This window comes from Mastigoproctus giganteus, chromosome 7 (assembly GCF_048544385.1).
Source record: "Mastigoproctus giganteus isolate SK-2022 chromosome 7, ASM4854438v1, whole genome shotgun sequence".
Classification (NCBI taxonomy): Eukaryota; Metazoa; Arthropoda; class Arachnida; order Uropygi; family Thelyphonidae; genus Mastigoproctus; species Mastigoproctus giganteus.
Genome location: NC_143581.1, coordinates 12,670,574 through 12,687,882, shown reverse-complemented (window position 1 = coordinate 12,687,882; position 17,309 = coordinate 12,670,574). Strand labels below are relative to the sequence as shown.

General features: G+C 34.6%; 1 protein-coding gene across 1 annotated transcript in view; it reads right to left on the bottom strand.

Moving 5' to 3' along the window:
* LOC150082527 (type I phosphatidylinositol 4,5-bisphosphate 4-phosphatase-A) overlaps window positions 1-17,309 on the bottom strand; it is a 73,487-nt gene that overhangs the window by 23,284 nt on the left and 32,894 nt on the right. Inside the window, exons 3-5 of the mRNA XM_090378667.1 lie at window positions 15,680-15,786; window positions 6,929-7,031; window positions 2,133-2,182 (exon numbers count right to left, since the gene is read on the bottom strand). Coding sequence (XP_090234793.1) covers window positions 2,133-2,182; window positions 6,929-7,031; window positions 15,680-15,786 — 260 coding nt within the window. The remainder of the gene's footprint in view (window positions 1-2,132; window positions 2,183-6,928; window positions 7,032-15,679; window positions 15,787-17,309) is intronic.

The following is a 17,309-nucleotide window of genomic DNA, read 5'->3' as shown; positions in this document are numbered from 1 at the left end:
ATCATTTGTTTGTACCTTCACAATAGTGGGATTATTAGTAACCTGGGTATAATCCCATGTGAAAGGTCAAAAACACTGCACTTACTATACTGGGAATTATCATCCATGTCCAAACTAACATAATCTGGGTTTGAGATGTGGCATCCAAAACCACATGGAAAACCAGTGTCATTTGGCAATATTAAGTGGTGGATAAACCTCATCACTCAGCACAGTATCACCACTTTGCTTATCAGAGGCTTGAAGTGGTGAAGGCCACGTTTGACCTGCAGAGAAAATCTCCAACAGCAACCCCCCATCTTTTTCATACAGTACGAGTCATGTCTTTTTAAGTTGTGATGGGCATCGTGACGAGATCCAGTATTTCTTACATTTTGAAGGTACCGCTTAATGGTTTTCACAAGCTGGCTGCTGGATGATCCACCACACTGAACCTCTTGGTAACTCTTTAGGAGGTATCCGGATCATATAGTCTATAATCTCGCTGCCTCTAACAACTAGTGAATGTAATATATTTACTACCTCTGGTGGTATACTAGAGGTAGTAAATATTTAGGAGTCAACATCAGTATACCAACAAGTAATGTTGCCAATTTCATAATATTGCACAAAGGGTATAACTTGCAAATTCACAAAACTTGATTTTCCATAAGATGAAATAAGTATAATTTTTAGGGGAATATATCATATGGCATAAATTATCACTCAAGATTGCTTGATTACCATTTTTGTGTTTTCTAACACCAAAATACAGATTTTATTCTTTCTGCATATTACGATGAAATTAAAAATAATGGGAAGTTGTAAATACTGCAATTTTCGTTAAAAAAAAAAAAAAAAAAAAAACTGTTCCACCAAAAGTGTTTGAAACATATCAGTCTAGCTATTCAATTCTCACTTCACTCACAACAATGTCATTATTTTTTTCATTAGAAATAACACAAAATATACAGATATAAACAGAGGTGTAGCTTTGAATTTGAGCTTTTCTATTTCAGACATAATCCTTCCACCAAACAACCATAGTACACCCAACTGGATAAATATTTAATAGCAGCTGAATAGTAATAATAATAACTAAAAAAACCCAGATATTTGTATAGTTTGAAATGAAGTTCTCTGTGCAGTTTGGAGAGGCTGATAGAACAGCTTGTAGTGTTCTGTTAATAAACTGAAATTATGTTAGCAGTGACAAAGAGGCTATTATCCCATTGTAAAAAGCAATGGTCAGGCCACAACTAGAACACTGGAAACTCATTTCAGGAAAGACACAGATCTGTCAAAGAATGAACTGAAAAGCAACAACAGTTGGGGAACCAAAAGTTTATTCTTATCAAGAAAGACCGGGGTTCTGTAAATTTCAACGTCAGAAAACCAGTCATCTAGATTGTAACCAAACTGAAGTCTATAGTAAGGTTTCAAAAGAGTTAAATAAAATAAATGCTGATGCGATCTTAAAATTTAAATTTTAAGATTCCATTTAAAGGATTAATCAAACCTTTAAATCTAAATGAAAAAAGGATCGCAGAATTCACATTCAGCCAGACTAATTGTTTATTGGAATAAACATCCACTTGGAATGGATAGTTTGAATAAATTTAAAGGTTTGGGGAAGCATATGATGTACTCTACCCACAGACTTGATTGATGGCAATTTTAAACCCATACTGATAAATTCAGCCTGTATTTGAAAAGCATAACACAAACTTGACTGAAATTCTGAAGCAAACTTAAAACTTTCCATAAAAGTGTAAAAGGCACAATTGACTGAAATTTTCTGAAAACACTTTAAACATGTTTGTACCCATGGAAACAACATTCAATGGACCCAGTTTTCATAGTGACCATGAGGTGCAATGTGCAGTGCAAAAGTGATTTCGTGATTAATCAAAAACAACTTTTTTTCCACAATGGTATCTCAACACCGATGAATTACTGGAAGAGGTGTATCGAGATAGGAGTGATATTTAGAGAAACATCATAAGATTTATTTATAAACACGAAGCAAAAAGTATGATACATAACAAAATCAAAATCCTATCAAGTTTGCATTTTCAACATTTTGAAAATTAAAATGTAGATAACATGCAATTATATTTAAAAACCAAGTTTTTAAACAAAAAAAAACTTACAATTTCCTGCAGTGTGGGCAACGAGCTAAAGCATTGTTCAAAGTATTAAACTGTAAAACAAAATAATGCACATTATATTTGTTCCAACAGTTATGTTTTTAAATACTAAAAGGATCACCCCAAGAGTAATTTTTTTTGAGTAATAGTCAACTATTACTAAAAAAAAAAAAAAAAAAAAAAAGTATAAAGAAGGGATGAACTAAACGTCTTTAATCTGCTCGTTGTTACTGGAGCTTTACATGTTTTTTTTTATATATATATACATATAGCATCAGTATATTAGGTCATATTGCCACAGTTCGCTATATTTGTAGAAGTGTGCATTTACAGATCCACTTACATATTTTGTAGGCTAAAATATCTTGGAAAACCTCATGGAAAACATTCTACTCCCTCTGCCTGAGATTGGCTAACAAAATCTAAAAATAAAAAGGTCTTTTAAGAATTCTTCAGTCTCCAATGAGAATTTCAACCAAACCTCTCCAACTAAGTGAGAAGTGGCAAAACCACTATACTGTCACATAGGACAGTCAGTAGACAATCTTGCTCCCTGTAATTTATTTGTTTAGACCTTTCAAGTAAGCATTTATGGGAGAAAATATTGCAACCTTCATCTCATTTCTAGAAACGTGAACAAGATAAAACTACTCTATTTTGATGGCATAATAGTTATGACTTCCACACTAGTGCAAATGTGCAGAACTTATGGAGACTAATTGGAAAAATTAGTGTATAAATATTTTCACAAATGTTTAGTAATGTGATGTTGCTTTGAATTGCTAAACAAAATTTGTCATTAAAAAAAAAATTAAAATTATTACTTTTGGGGTGACCCTTGGCATTACAAATCTTTTTTTGTCACAAGTAATAAAAATGAAAATACAGAGTATTTTATAACACAGTTGACAAAAAATCAATTGTGGGGGGCTGCCTAAAATCTATTTCTGAATTAGTGGAGTTGTTCAAAATGTTCTCCATGTTCTGCATTCCGGTTCACAGAGAACATTGAGTGTATTCACTACTTCAAAAGCAAATATTTTAGGTATGTTTTTAATCATTTGATGCTTTTCTAATAAAGGGTGAAATCAGGAGGTAATTGTGTGTGTATGCGAGAGAGAGAGAGAGACACTGTTACTATGAATACTGATAGAGGAAACAAAAGTGGAGCACAAATAGTTGTCTGTTCCCATTTACTCATTCTTTTTTACATTAGAGTGCAAAATCAGTTTGCTATGTACTGGCCAATATTAGAAAATTCTGTGATTGTCTACAATAAATAATTATATACAAAATGACATTTGAACAATGACAAATACCAGGCAAATGTGAACATACTGAACAGTGCAATTAGATGCAATTTCAAAAAAAAAAAAAAAAAAGTTATTATTGGGATGATCAAGGCAGTCTTCTCATATTTCTGAATCAACCTCATGATTTATACTGGCATGTCAAACATAAGAACAAAGGAATTAACAATAGGCAGCAAGGTCAAAAGGGCAAAAAAATTTCAGTGATCCAAACAAAGAATGGTTTAAATTTCAAGAGGTGATTTTACACACACACACACACAGAGAGACAGAGAGCGCACCTATTAATCAGAGACAACTATATACAAAATACGAGGTGTCGTAATAAAATTTCTGGATTGGTGCTATTGCAGTCATGTATGATGAGTTTGAAAATAAATGGAAATAGTATGTTGTAGTTCAAACTTCCCCCAATGGATAGTCGTAAAGATTGTCCAGTAGGTTGACAGTGATGAACAAATATCAAATTTTGCTTTTAACACAATAAACAGTTTTTAACGATATTAAAAACCGTTTATGGTGATGAAACAATAAGACGTACTAGTGTGTTTGAATGGTATAAGCGGTTCAAAGAGAGATGTGAGGATGTTTGCAATGACCCAAGAAGTGGGTATCCATCAACCTCTTGAATGAGGAGAGTTGCAAAAGTTTGGGAAATTGCAGCAAGAAATCATCTTTGACCCTCAGAATGAGGGCCAATAAGTTGGATATGAATAAGGAGATGAGTCATAAAATTCTGCATGGAGATTTAGGGAAAAGGAAAGTCTGTGCAAAATTTGTGCCGTGCAGCCTCACAGATGTTCAGAAGCAACAAAGAATGTCATCATGTAAAGACTTCATCCAGACAATCCTAATTTCCTCGACTGTATTGTCAGTGGAGATGAGTGTTGAATGTTTCAGTATAATTCAGAAACAAAATGCCAAGGCATGCAATGGAGTTCAAAATCATCACCAAAGTCCAAAAAGTTTAATTTACAGAAACCCAGGATCAAGATAATGGATGCCAGTCATGTTTTTCAATCAATGGTGCAATTTGCAAGGAATTTGTATCTGAGAGAGAGAGAGAGAGAGAGAGAGAGAGAGAGAGAGAGAGAGAGAGAGAGAGAGAGAGAGAGAGTGTGTGTGTGTGTGAATGCTGCATTCAACATACAGTTGCTTCAGACTACTGAAACACATTTCCCAGGTGATGCTGAAATTGAGAGGTAGCTAGTTCTTGTTGCCTAACAATGCTCCCCTCCCATTCTGCACTTGTTGTGAAGATGATTCTGATGAAACACATAGATCAACCATACACCTTGCTTTACCATCCTAGCAAAAACTTTTCCAAGGTACAAACTGCCCTCAAAAGAAAGAAAAACGTAACCACTAAACTGAACATCTCTTTGAATGCCTTCACTGATTCTCTTTTCAGAAACTTTTATGATGGTGTAATAAGTGCATTTAATCAGTTGATGATTACTTTCAATAAAAATAAAACCATTTTTCAGTTCCTTCACTTTGGTCTTTTTATTGCACTTGTCCGGAACTTTACTACAATACCTCATATTTAAGAGATTTAATCTAGAAGCCACTAACAAATTCAGATCCAGTGATAAGTATGAAAGAGAGCTGAAAGGCTTCAGAAAAAGAAAACATTACAGGATAGTTAAACTATCACCATACAGAGATTCATATGACAATTATAAACATATCTGTAATAAAACTGATGGAGTTAAGATAGTAAAAAAAAAAAAAAAAAAAAAAAGACCACTCTAGTGACTCCAGGGCAAAAGCAGACTGAATAAGGAGATGTGTTTGCCCTTAACCTCTGAGGCAATCAGTCCCAGAAAAGAAGTTAGTAAAAATAGTAAAGTACAATTTATTATGTAAGATCCCAGATTTTGGCTTTCACTTCAAGGAGGTAAGTATAATTGCATAATTTGATCAGCTGGTCAGTTTTAACTCAAGTTTTTATTAATTAAATGTCAAATACAATGTCAGGTTTCTCAGAGTTACAATGTGTCTTGGTTTTAAACTTAAAATTCACTCTCTTCTCTTCTAATTTTGAGATATTTTTTTCAGAATTTATCCTTCTATTAAGAACTGCAGAATATTAACACCGAAAACTGTTTAAAATTCAGTAACATCAGTATGATGTACAGCAAGTAAGAAATATTTCAACTATTCCACTGACACAAAACTTTAATGGTTTTGGCAACATTAGAGGAAACTAACTTTTGCCATCTGTGCACATTTAAGGTCAATGGTGTGTTTTACTATTTTTTTTTTCTTTATGTATAAGGTGGTTTTTGAGCAATCAATATGGAGAGATATCACCATGGCTGTTAAATTTACCAAATAGTTTTTGTTACACGTGTGGACAATTTACACCAAAATCATAAATGTCGATTTATAACAAAAATGATTAAATATGCTTATCTCTACTTTGGTTGCTACTTAGGAAATCAAGGCAAAAGTTGGCACATGTATGATACATATCTTGCCACATAAACCTCACTGAATGGATGAAAGGAAAGAAGTTCAGTGGTCAGGAGCGAGAGTGCATAGCACGCATTCTTTGAGTGGACCGGGGTTCAAGCCCCGTGACTACTAAATACGATAAATATTTGTATTGACGATTTATTGTAAACTCTACTGACTTGGTTGTCGTGCCAGAGTATAAACAGAAAATTAAGTTCAGGGTGTGAACTGACTAGCAGTAATGTGAAAGCTGGTATTTCTGTTACAAGAATTGTTTTTTGTGGGGCATCAAAAATAAAATAGGCTATCAAAACATCACTTTTGCAAGCTAGTCTCCTGTATAGAAAAGATCTAAATTATATTCCACAGAACAGGAAAAAAATACCCCTAATTGAACAAAAATGTTATTTAAATCTATCAGAGCAACAAGCAGAACTTCTGGGATAAAGATTCTGAATAATGTAACTTGCTAACTGATATAAGAATTCTCATAAAATTCTTCATGAGAATTCTCATGAAGGATTCCCCTTTGTGTGCACCTAGATATAACGAGACTAATGGAAAAACTTGGATTTGAACAAAAAGTAGAAAATGGTGGCTATTCACCGAATCATCTCAAGTTCATTTAAAGGGAACACAAACTAATTTTGTATCCCATTATTGAATGTGTTATTGAATGAAACATATTCCAAATATTGAATGTAATCAAACATAATGAACATCACTGGAAGTCATGTTGTGATTTTAAGAGTGTCAACACCTTTTTACTTGGATTGCATGATGGAATTGCCATGCAATCCAAGTAAATAAATGCCAAATTTGGTTGCATTTCCTCCATTAGACAATGCACCATACAGCTCTAAACAGGAGTGTTTTAATTATTGCAATCTGGTGTGTTACCAGAGAAAAGTTAGCATTTGTTAATTTGCATTGTGTTTATTATTAAATGAATAAACAACTTTTAGCTTAACAAATGAGAAGTGACAAAGAGCGAAAATACAAAAAAAATAATAATAAATAAATACTCACAGTAAATCTATTTTTACAATGACCACAGGAAACTTCGCACCGTCCTGGACTCTCAGACATAGTAGGTGATACTGGACTGGGAGCCAAACTGATTATTTGTTTACTGAAAGCAAAAATAACATGTCATTTTTGGCATTAAATTTTTATGTTAATAAATGATATTAAAGTAAACTTAGCAAAAACGTTCTTGTCAGCCCTTTATTTTATTACAGCAAAAAAGGAAAAATTAAATATATCACTATGAAATGCAATAAACATTAAATTTATTTGCTTTATTTATATATGTTCTACCATTTAAAACTTTCAGTTTCCATATATTTGCAGTTAAAGTGATGCAAAAGTTCTGGGTTTTATGTATTGCACATTTTCTGCAGAATAGGTATTCAAACAATGGTTGTTAGTTTCATTTCTACAACAAGCATTTGTTAAACAAAGTTGTGAAAGTTGTGAACAAGGTCTTACACAATACATAAATTAGAATTACTAGATAAGAAGAGTGTACAATGGAGAGCAAAACATTCAGGCAATCTTCTAAAGTTAAGGTTACTTAAACAGCTTTACAATTTGGAAGAAGAGAGAGTAAATAGCATAATGTATTATACATTCAGCCAGCAATAATGTAAGTTACAATGTCTCAACATCAATACAGTTTTGCAGAGTTGCTAAAAAAAAATTTAAAAACACACTTCTCTTGCTCTTAAAACCAAACCACATTCAATTCTGTCAACTGGCATTTACAATTTGTTTTATATTGTTATTATTTTTATTGGTTCTTTGCTACACTCCTGTAAAAAATTATTCAGCGTAATTAATGCGCTTATGAATATATGGCAAATAAATAAAAAAATTAAAATAATAATAAATGAATTCTGGCTTCCACCCTTGTAGTAACAGACAAGCTACAGAGTATGATGGTAGTCCTGTGAGATAACCCCTACATATACTGTTTAGATTGAACTAATCTGCTGGAACATATTTTGATTATTATGTAAACAAGTGATCACTAATATTGTATGAAACTACTGTAAGAATTCAGTTTTATAAATTTCATCTAGTAGGGTAAATTTCATCTTGAAGGAAACAAGAATCAGAACAGTAGTAGTAAAATTTTGCAATACATTTTTTACTCTGTCAAGCCAACCTGTAACAAACCAGACAAGTCATATGTTGCTTTGTTACATAATATCATATATGTAACAAAGCAACATTACATAACTTTTTAAATCTGTTAGGCTGATAGGTCTGCAAGTGGGTTTCTAGACATTATGCATGTAACCTGGAGTGAAATATTTGAGAAATCTGTAGGTCAGTAAAAATTGAAAAACTACATATACAAATGCTTTTAAATATTAATTTTTTTGCTATTTTGACTTTATAGTAGAGCAAGGTTGTCAAAAATGAACTATAGATAACAGTATGAGTGGTGCATTACCATCTCAACTCACTACTATGTAACAAACATTTGTTTTAATTAAATGAGCAGTAAATAAATAAAGAAAAGTAAATGTAATGGTCATTGTTAGCATCATTGTCTTCCAATGAAATGGGGCTCAATAGTAAGCTATTTTATTTTTGTTTCACACTAACTGTCACATTGTTATAGTAGGTTTTGTTGCTGATATTTCAAGCAATTTTAGATGTAGTGCTGCTAAATCTGTATTAATTTACATTCTTATAAATTTATATTATAGTAGGGTATTGAAAATCTCAACTAATTGGGACCAGGGGTAGTTTGGATTTCCAAACTTATCAAAAATACTGTTCTGGAGAAAAAAAGAAAAAAAAAAGATTCAGTAAGTTTAGAAATAAAAACAGTTGTACTTACGTATTTTTATTCATAAGAATGAATAAAAATACACAATAACCTGTGTATAGGGCTTTAACAAAAATAATTTTTTGTTGCACCTTTTTCGAACTTTGTTCCTTTGCTGCCAGCTCTCTCTCTTTTTCAGCAAGAGTAGTTTAGTTGGACAGCATTCAGTTTGTTTGTTGGTTTTCACATATACAATTTTGTTAGTAAGCAAACAAAAGTGTAAATTTGTGCTTTATATCTTCATTTTTTATAGCCTGTGGATAATATTCATCCGATTTTCATTTATTAGAATTGCCATTTAATAGAATCAAAATTCAATTCGCAAATGTGATCACAATAATTGGAACTTAATGTAATTGTTTTATGGCCCCAGCATAAAAAAAATAATAATAATAAATTCTAGCTCATTTGGATTATTGATGTTCGGACTTTCGAGGCTCTATTGTAGTTAAGACTACAGTAGAGCTCTACATAGTTAAGTATTACTAGCATTTTTTCTAAATTACTTTAGGAACACATTCCTTCTGCAACACCCTTCATCACGATTTATTCCCCCCCTCTTGTGTTGCTATAGTTGTGTATACTCGTGCATTCAGCTAGTCATATGACTGGCATATTCTTACATTATAGCGCGTGTGTGTACACTCTCACAAAAGGATTTTTTTTTTTTTTTTTTTTTCTGTGAACCCCAAACATGAGAGGTATTAGAACCTATAGTACTTAGTACCGTGCTTGGGTTGGAGGCTGAGAAGACGAAAGAAGATATTTGTTGACATTGGACTTGAACTTCTGTAGATTGTAATTTTCAGGAAATACGTATGAAGGAAGGTTGTTCCAGAAAACGGCAGTTGAATGAATAAATAAGGAAGATGAAAAGTTGGTTCTGTGGGTTTAAAGTTGGACAGTAAATGGATGTTGACTGGTGGCGGCACGTGTTCGGACTGTTTTGAAAGAGAGAGAGCAGGAATTATAGAAGCCAATTCAGAAGAACAGTGCCCATGGAAGTATCTGTAGAAGAGGCATGCAGCAGAAACAGTATGTCTATGAGACAGCGAGTGGAGAGACTCTGTTAGAGATGAATCATTAATTAACCTAACTGCCCTCTTCTGAATAGCATCAAGAAGCCTGAGAGAGGTTTTGGGGGCACCACCCCAGATGTGGGAACAATATTCCATGGCAGGGCGGATTTGTGATTTATACAGAGTGAGCAGCTGTTAGGAAGAAAAGTAACGCCTAGAGCAAATGAGAAAACAAAGTTTTTTAGATGCAGAGGATGCAATATTTGTAATGTGATTGTGCCAAGAGAGATTAGAAGTCAGGGTAATCCCCAAAAGAGATATATCATTTTGCCTAGAAATCGGAGTGTCACTAAAGATAAGCATAGGAGCAGAAGAATCCTTTTTGCGAGATATAAGACAAGACTGAGTTTTAGAAGGGTTGAAATCAACTAAGTTGTCTTTGTCCCACTGGAGAATTACCTGAAGATCGGCAATTAAGGAATTGGTAGCATATTTTCGAGAAGTTGAAGCTGATTGAGCAGGACAAGGTTTCTCAAAATGGAAAGTGGAATGCAATGTGCTATCATCGGCAAAACTATGGATAGGATTTCCAGTCAATGGAAGAAGGTCATTAATATACAAGAGGAAAAGAGTGGGGGAAAGAACTGAACCTTGGAGCACACCGGCATTAGTGAAGAAGTTAGAAGACAGAGAGCCATCTACCATCACCCTCAGTGAGCGATCAGAGAGAAAACTGGATAACCAATTACTAAAAACAGTTGGCAAACCATAAGATGGAAGCTTGTTTAGAAGACCTTTATGCCAAACATGATCAAAAGCCTTTGAGATGTCAAGAGCAACTACTTGTGTGTATTCACCGAACCTTTCCATTGAATTAGTCCATAAATGGGCAACATAAGCCAGAATATCACCAGTGGATCGACACTGACGGAATCCATACTGGCGATCGTTGATCAGACGGAAGGTTTCTAGGTAGTTTAAGAGTTGGCAGTTAATTGATATCTCCATTACTTTAGAAAGAGTAGAAGTAATTGCAAGGGGACGATAATTGGATGGGAGGGATTTGTTACCCTTTTTAGGAGCTGGCTGGATATCAGCAAATTTCCAAGCAGAAGGAAAAACACCTTTGGAATAAGAAAGTGAAAAAGGCGGCAAAGAATAGGAGTAAGTTCGGGAGCACAGGTTTTGAGAACAAGTGGAGAAATACCATCAGGACCTGGAGCTTTCTTAGCATCAAGATTCATCAAAATCCTTCTGATATCCTTTTGACGGAAGACCACAGGAGGCATTGAATGGAGCGTGTTGGGAATGGTGGGAGGTGTTTCACCAAGATCATTAATACATGAGCTGGAAGAAAAATAGGATGCTAGCAGGTCAGCTTATCCTTGGCTGAAGTGACAACAGAATCATCTGGTTCGGACAGAGGTGGGAGCAGAGATGGGCAAAATTTGCAGCCAATAGCTTTGGCAAGAGACCAGAATGCTCGGCTACCATTAGGGCAAGAAGCAAGTTTTCTACTCTTAGCCTGTTCAAACTCTAGTTTGGACTGATTAATAACTGCTTTACAATTGTTGCGAGCTTTGGTGCATGCAGAAAATGAAACTGAAGAATTAGAAACAAGCCAATTATGATATGCAACATTCTTCTCTTGGACAGCCTTAGCACATTTATTGGTAAACCAAGGTTTAGATAAAGGACGAGATTTTAAAGTGGAGTGTGGGATAAAGGATTCCACTTCCCGCAAGAATAATTTCACTGACACAATCTGAGAAAACATTGACATCAGAAGTTTTGAAACAGTAATCCGACGAAGGAAAAGAAGAAAAGAAGTCTCGCAGGTCATCCCATTTTGCATTCTTGTAATGCCAAACAACACGAGATTGGGAATAGCCATGAGATAAAGGTTCCATTGGAGAAGAGACAATCACCAAGTTGTGATCTGAAGTGCCTGAAGGACCTCTCACTTCGACCGTGTACTTAGAAGGGTTGTTTGTGAGAAAAAGATCAAGCATATTGGCTGTATCATTAGGATTGTCCGGTATTCTTGTAGGTAAATGAACAATCTCTGCTAGGTCATTAGTAATTGCAAAAGCCTCAGCATCTTGACCTGCTGGGTCGGTGTGACTAGAAAATGGAAGCCAGCTGGAGTTGTGAACATTAAAATCACCAAGGAAAATTACCTCACTGTTAGGAAAGTTGGACTGGAGAAAGTCAAGTTGCAAAGAGAGGAAGTCAAAGAGCTCCAAGTGATTAGTGGAGTTGGGAGAATGGTAGAGACAACAGGTGAATTTGACACAATGAGGTAGAGAGATTTTAAGCCAGAGAAGATCAAAGAGAGGAGATTCCAAATTGCCAAGTCTCTGACAGGGAATATCAGAACAGACATATGCACAAGCACCATCTTTGAGGCGAAAGGAATCATACAGCGAATAATTTGGGCATCTGAGATGAGCAGTAGTTGAATCAACCGATAACTGAGATTCTGTCAGAAAAAGTACATGGGGTTTGGCAGACTGCAAGTGGAAATGGACATCGTTTAGATTAGAATTGAGACCACGTATATTTGTGAAATGAATTAGGAAGTGCTTGGGAGGTTTCGATCTTTTCGGATTAATAATAACAATATAACACCGTGCTATATTTAGCTTAAACTGAATTTTTAATTAGAGATTTGTTTGTTTGTTTTGGTGTTTAGGAGCATTAGCAACTAAGGCCATATTGCTCCGGGAAATGTGGTAGTCATTCCGTGACCTTTCCGCATCTTCCGTATTTGGTGGTGACGGGCTCGAACCCCGGTCTAATCAAGAAGCGTGTGCTACGCACTGCTGCTCCTTCCCACCTGGCTACGGAGGCACGCTTTAATTAGAGAAGGTACACTTGAAAGTTCATAGTTTAGAATTTCTAAACTGCTTTCAGTTTATCACTTTTTTTTTTTTTTTTTTTACCATGTTTTCACTGATTGGAAGTTTTCTTGTTTACTTGCATGCCTGCCTGCCCTGTGATCAGACTGGCAATACCATCAAAACAGCTATCTCACTTGTGTGGCTATTTAAAGGAGGGAAAAATGTTTAAGAAATCTATACTCAGCTGTGCTAACTGCAGAGAATAACCCCATGCAGTAAATGGAGAGACAGACAATATCAGGAAGTATACTGAAGTGATGAAAACAGCACATTGCATTTCAGGAAGCTTGAGGAAAGAAAAGGTGACAATTTTGAACACATGCTGTATAAATAAAAACTTCACAAAATTTATATTCATATTTTTAAATAATATTAAATCAAAGTTTAAAAACTTTGATTTAATAATTTAAAACATTGTGTATCACCATCTACTTAGTTACTGGTTGATGATGAAAAAAAGCATACAGACATGTGATCATAAACATGAAGTGGGAGTTACTTCAATTTTGCCACTGCTGTTCTCCATTTTTAGGCATGTTAGCCCATATGCATGAATATCTATTGTCATTGTCTTCATATCCATTGGTCCTTTCATCTGTACACATGTAACAAAGGGACTCCCAGTGGACAGTTTTCTGAATTTTTATATTTCGTTTGCATAAACGGATTTGTCAAGCCATTCCAAATTTCATTAAAATCAAACAAATAGAAATTTGGCAATTCTTTTTTTCCGTATGTATTTGGTAATTTTCCATTTGTATGGAAAAAATAAGTTTATAGATTAAAATGTAGTATTGTTAACTTTAAAGAGTTTCTACAATATTTTAATGTAAACTGTGTCATTTATGAAAAAGATACATAAATTATGGAGAGAAAAGATACTTAAAAGCATATGGGAAAGAGCAATAAATATTATACAGTTGAAATTAAACTGAATGGCTAAGTTTCAAGAATATAAAACTATAGTTTTATTAAAGTTCCGTCTTAGTAATTAATTAGCATTAGCAAATGATACAAGAAAGCAAGTCTATATAGGCTCAGCAAAAAAAAAAACAAAAAACTCCACAATATCAACAGTATTCCCATTTTACCTATCTATTCTCTCCAATAGTTTGTCTAGTTCTTCCTTGAATTTATTTAACCAATCAACTTTCACAACAGATGGAAGTTTGTTCCAGAAATAAACTATCCACTGCCTAAAGGAAAACTTCTATACATCTGTTCTGCAACCGTGCTGCCTCAATTTGAATTTGTGCCCCCTCGTGTATCTGAGCAAGAGGAAGAATCCCATCAGGAATGAGCTTGCTCAATCCATTCAAAGCCTTAAACACTTTGCACATGACATGTTTCCAGACACTGCAATTTGCAGAACTGTAGCCTTTCTTGGTAAGGGCACCTCTTTGTTCCCATCAATCTCATTGCCCTTCTCTGTACTCATCCCATCAGCTTCACATCCTTCCTAAAATGAAGCCTCTAGACACCGTATGCAGTACTCAATATGGCCTTATACCATTACCGGCACCTCCGTAGCCAGGTGGGCAGGAGCAGCAGTACATAGCACACACTTCTTGATTAGACCGGGGTTCGAGCCCGTGACCACCAAATACAGAGGATGCGGAAAGGTCAGGGAATGACCACCGCATATTCCCGGAGCAATATGGCCTTAGTTGCTAATGCCCCTAAAAACCAAATAACAACAAACATACCATTACCTTATACAATGGAATAATCACCTTCTTATCCCTGCTAGAAAAATTCCTGTATATCATTGACAAAACCCCATGAGCTGTCCTGGCAACTTGTCTGTACTGCTCACAGAACTTAATATATGACTGCACAGTTAACCACTAGGTCCTCTTCATTTTTCACTATCCTGAGTGTAGTGACACACAGTTGGCATGTTAATCTGCAATTACTGTTCCCAGGTGCAGTACTTTGCATTTGTCAATGTTAAACTTCAATTGCCATTTCTCAGCTCATCTGCCTCATTTTTATAGATTCTGTTGCAGTAGCATATCATCATTCCTGTCATTAATCACCCTACCAACCTTTGTATCATCTGCAAATTTGGACATTAAGCCTGATATGCCTTCATCAATTTCATTGATAAATACAGAAGACAACAATGCGCTCAACACCAAACTCTGGTGATTCCTCTAATAACACGAAGAGCAGTGTCCCCTGATTACCAGTCTCATCTTCTCCTGATCAACCATCCCTTTATCCATAGCAACAACTTGCCCATAATGCCACACTACTTCAATTTCTACAGTAGTCTTTTAGAAGGTAACTATATTTACTTTTCACTTCAATTAATTATAGAAAAAGAGAAAAAATTCAATTAATTTTAAGAAAAAAAAAAAAAAAATAGAATGCACTTGAAATGTAACACATTGCATACATTACTTAACTTGTAATGGAAGTATATTATTGGAAGTATAGTATATTAGACATTACTTAATAAGAAAAAGTTCATCTTATTAAGATGAACTTTAAGATGAAAAAGAAATCTATTCATATAAATGAATAGTACATTTCGTGTATTGCACTAAGATGAAAAGTTGGATAGAGGCGAAATTTTCAACTCGTGTTCTGCTAGTTCTTTATTGGGAAAATTTCAGATCCAGTTATGATTTCACAGCCCTTGTTCTCTCTCCCTCCCTCCCTCCTACAAAAATTGGCATAGATGAAACTGTTTTTGCATTAATTGACAAATGTGGTTTGCTACCAAAGTTTAAACATATATTCTGTTAGTTCCTGGAATTTCGATTCTAAGTTCAATTCTGATTTCATAGCATTTCCTCCTGGCTTCCCACATAGAAATATTACTGTAAATCTGGAACAGGAGCTCTAATTGATTTCAAAATTTCAACACTTACTTAGAATATTTTAGGAATCTTTGTAACACTTCATGTCAACAGGTTGACTTACTTTGTCATAAATCACGAATTATTACTATTTGCTAATGCACCTGAAATGTAACATACTACATAAATTAACTAACTTATATACCTACCAATTAGCCCTGGGACAAGCAATTCTTTGAGAGGTGGCTTTGCAAATGAGAAGACAGTTACAAGGACACCGAACATATTTCTTTCCAGGAGGAGCATTCTTGATTGGCTAAATGGAATAAGTTAATTGTAAATACATTATTATTTTTTTTTAAATACCGAACTACTGCATAAAATCAGGGTTAATTCTTGCACACACTATCACCTTACTGCCTCAGATCATCTCTAATGTAATTTAGAAATATAATCTGCTTAAATATTTTATATGAAATAAAATGCACTTAAAAATCATACTTCAAAAATATTAACAGCACAACCGTAGCATTTTAAAGCAAATGGAAAGTTTACAAAATTAAAGACTAGGCTGCTAAATCTAATAGTGGGCATGCCCCTCTGTTTGAAGTGCGAAAATATTGTGTGGTATTAGGAGATGACAAACAATGTGTGAACCAATGTAAACAGGGGTTGAGGTTGTTGTTATTTGGTTTTTTAGGAGCATTAGCAACTAAGGCCATATTGCTCTGGGGATATGCGGTGGTCATTCCCAAACAGGGGTTGAGGTGTGGCACCATTTCACTCAAAGGAATGGCTGACTCTATGAAACTAGAGAAATAACACTAATTTGCTTAATGGAGGCTTGAAGTGATGATAACCAGGTTTTGTCTATGAGAAAAGCATCTTCCATCTGTTCTATCATGCAGTATGACGTCTTCTGAGGGTACCAGCTTTAAAAAGCTTTTTTGCAAGCATTTGAATCAGTTAGTATATAACCCTGCTGCCTCTACTCTTCACAGCTGGGACTGCAGGGAGTCTAGATATATCTTGTTTTGTGTATGCCATACAAAAATTGGATCACTCTTTTATATCTTATTATTTTCTAATAGTCAGGCACTCAAGCCATGCTTGTTAGTTATCGAAACATAAATCACTCTAATAAATGCACTAAGGATATTCACGATAGGAATATAGTGGTGTCCAGTATTTTTGCCATAAACATCTTTGCCGCAAGCATTTTTGCCATAAAAGATAAAATAATTGGTTGACAGTTTGGTTTCGTTTCCCCATTGACGAAGTTCTCCAGTACCCCCATTTTTATATTATGTAAATCTTAGCCCATATACAACACAGTGACTGTAGAGATCAAAATGATTTATTTAACTCATTTGCCATATTAAAATTGCAATTTTAAAATGTAAGGATAGTTCCACTATTTTATTTTCGGCTCAAAACTAATTGGTCATAAGGCAATTTTGCCGTAAAAGATAAAATAACTGGTTGATAGTTTGGTTTAATTTCTCCATTGACAAAGTTCATGCAGTACCCCAATTTTTATATTATATAAATCTTAGCCCTCATAATGGTCTATACAGTGATGAGTAGACGTAGTGGTCTTAAAATAGTGGATGATAACAACTACGTATATCGACTTGATAGAAAATACGGTGATAAAACTTACTATAAGTATGAAATAAGAGAGTGTAAAACCAGACTGCATAATTTACTAGAAAATAATAACATATCAAGCTTGCAAATCCTTCAGTGAGCACAGTCATCCCTCCTACCCGTCAAAACCAAAACTTTACCAAGCTATGGCAAATATAAAAGAAGCAGCTACTAATTCACAAGTCTTCG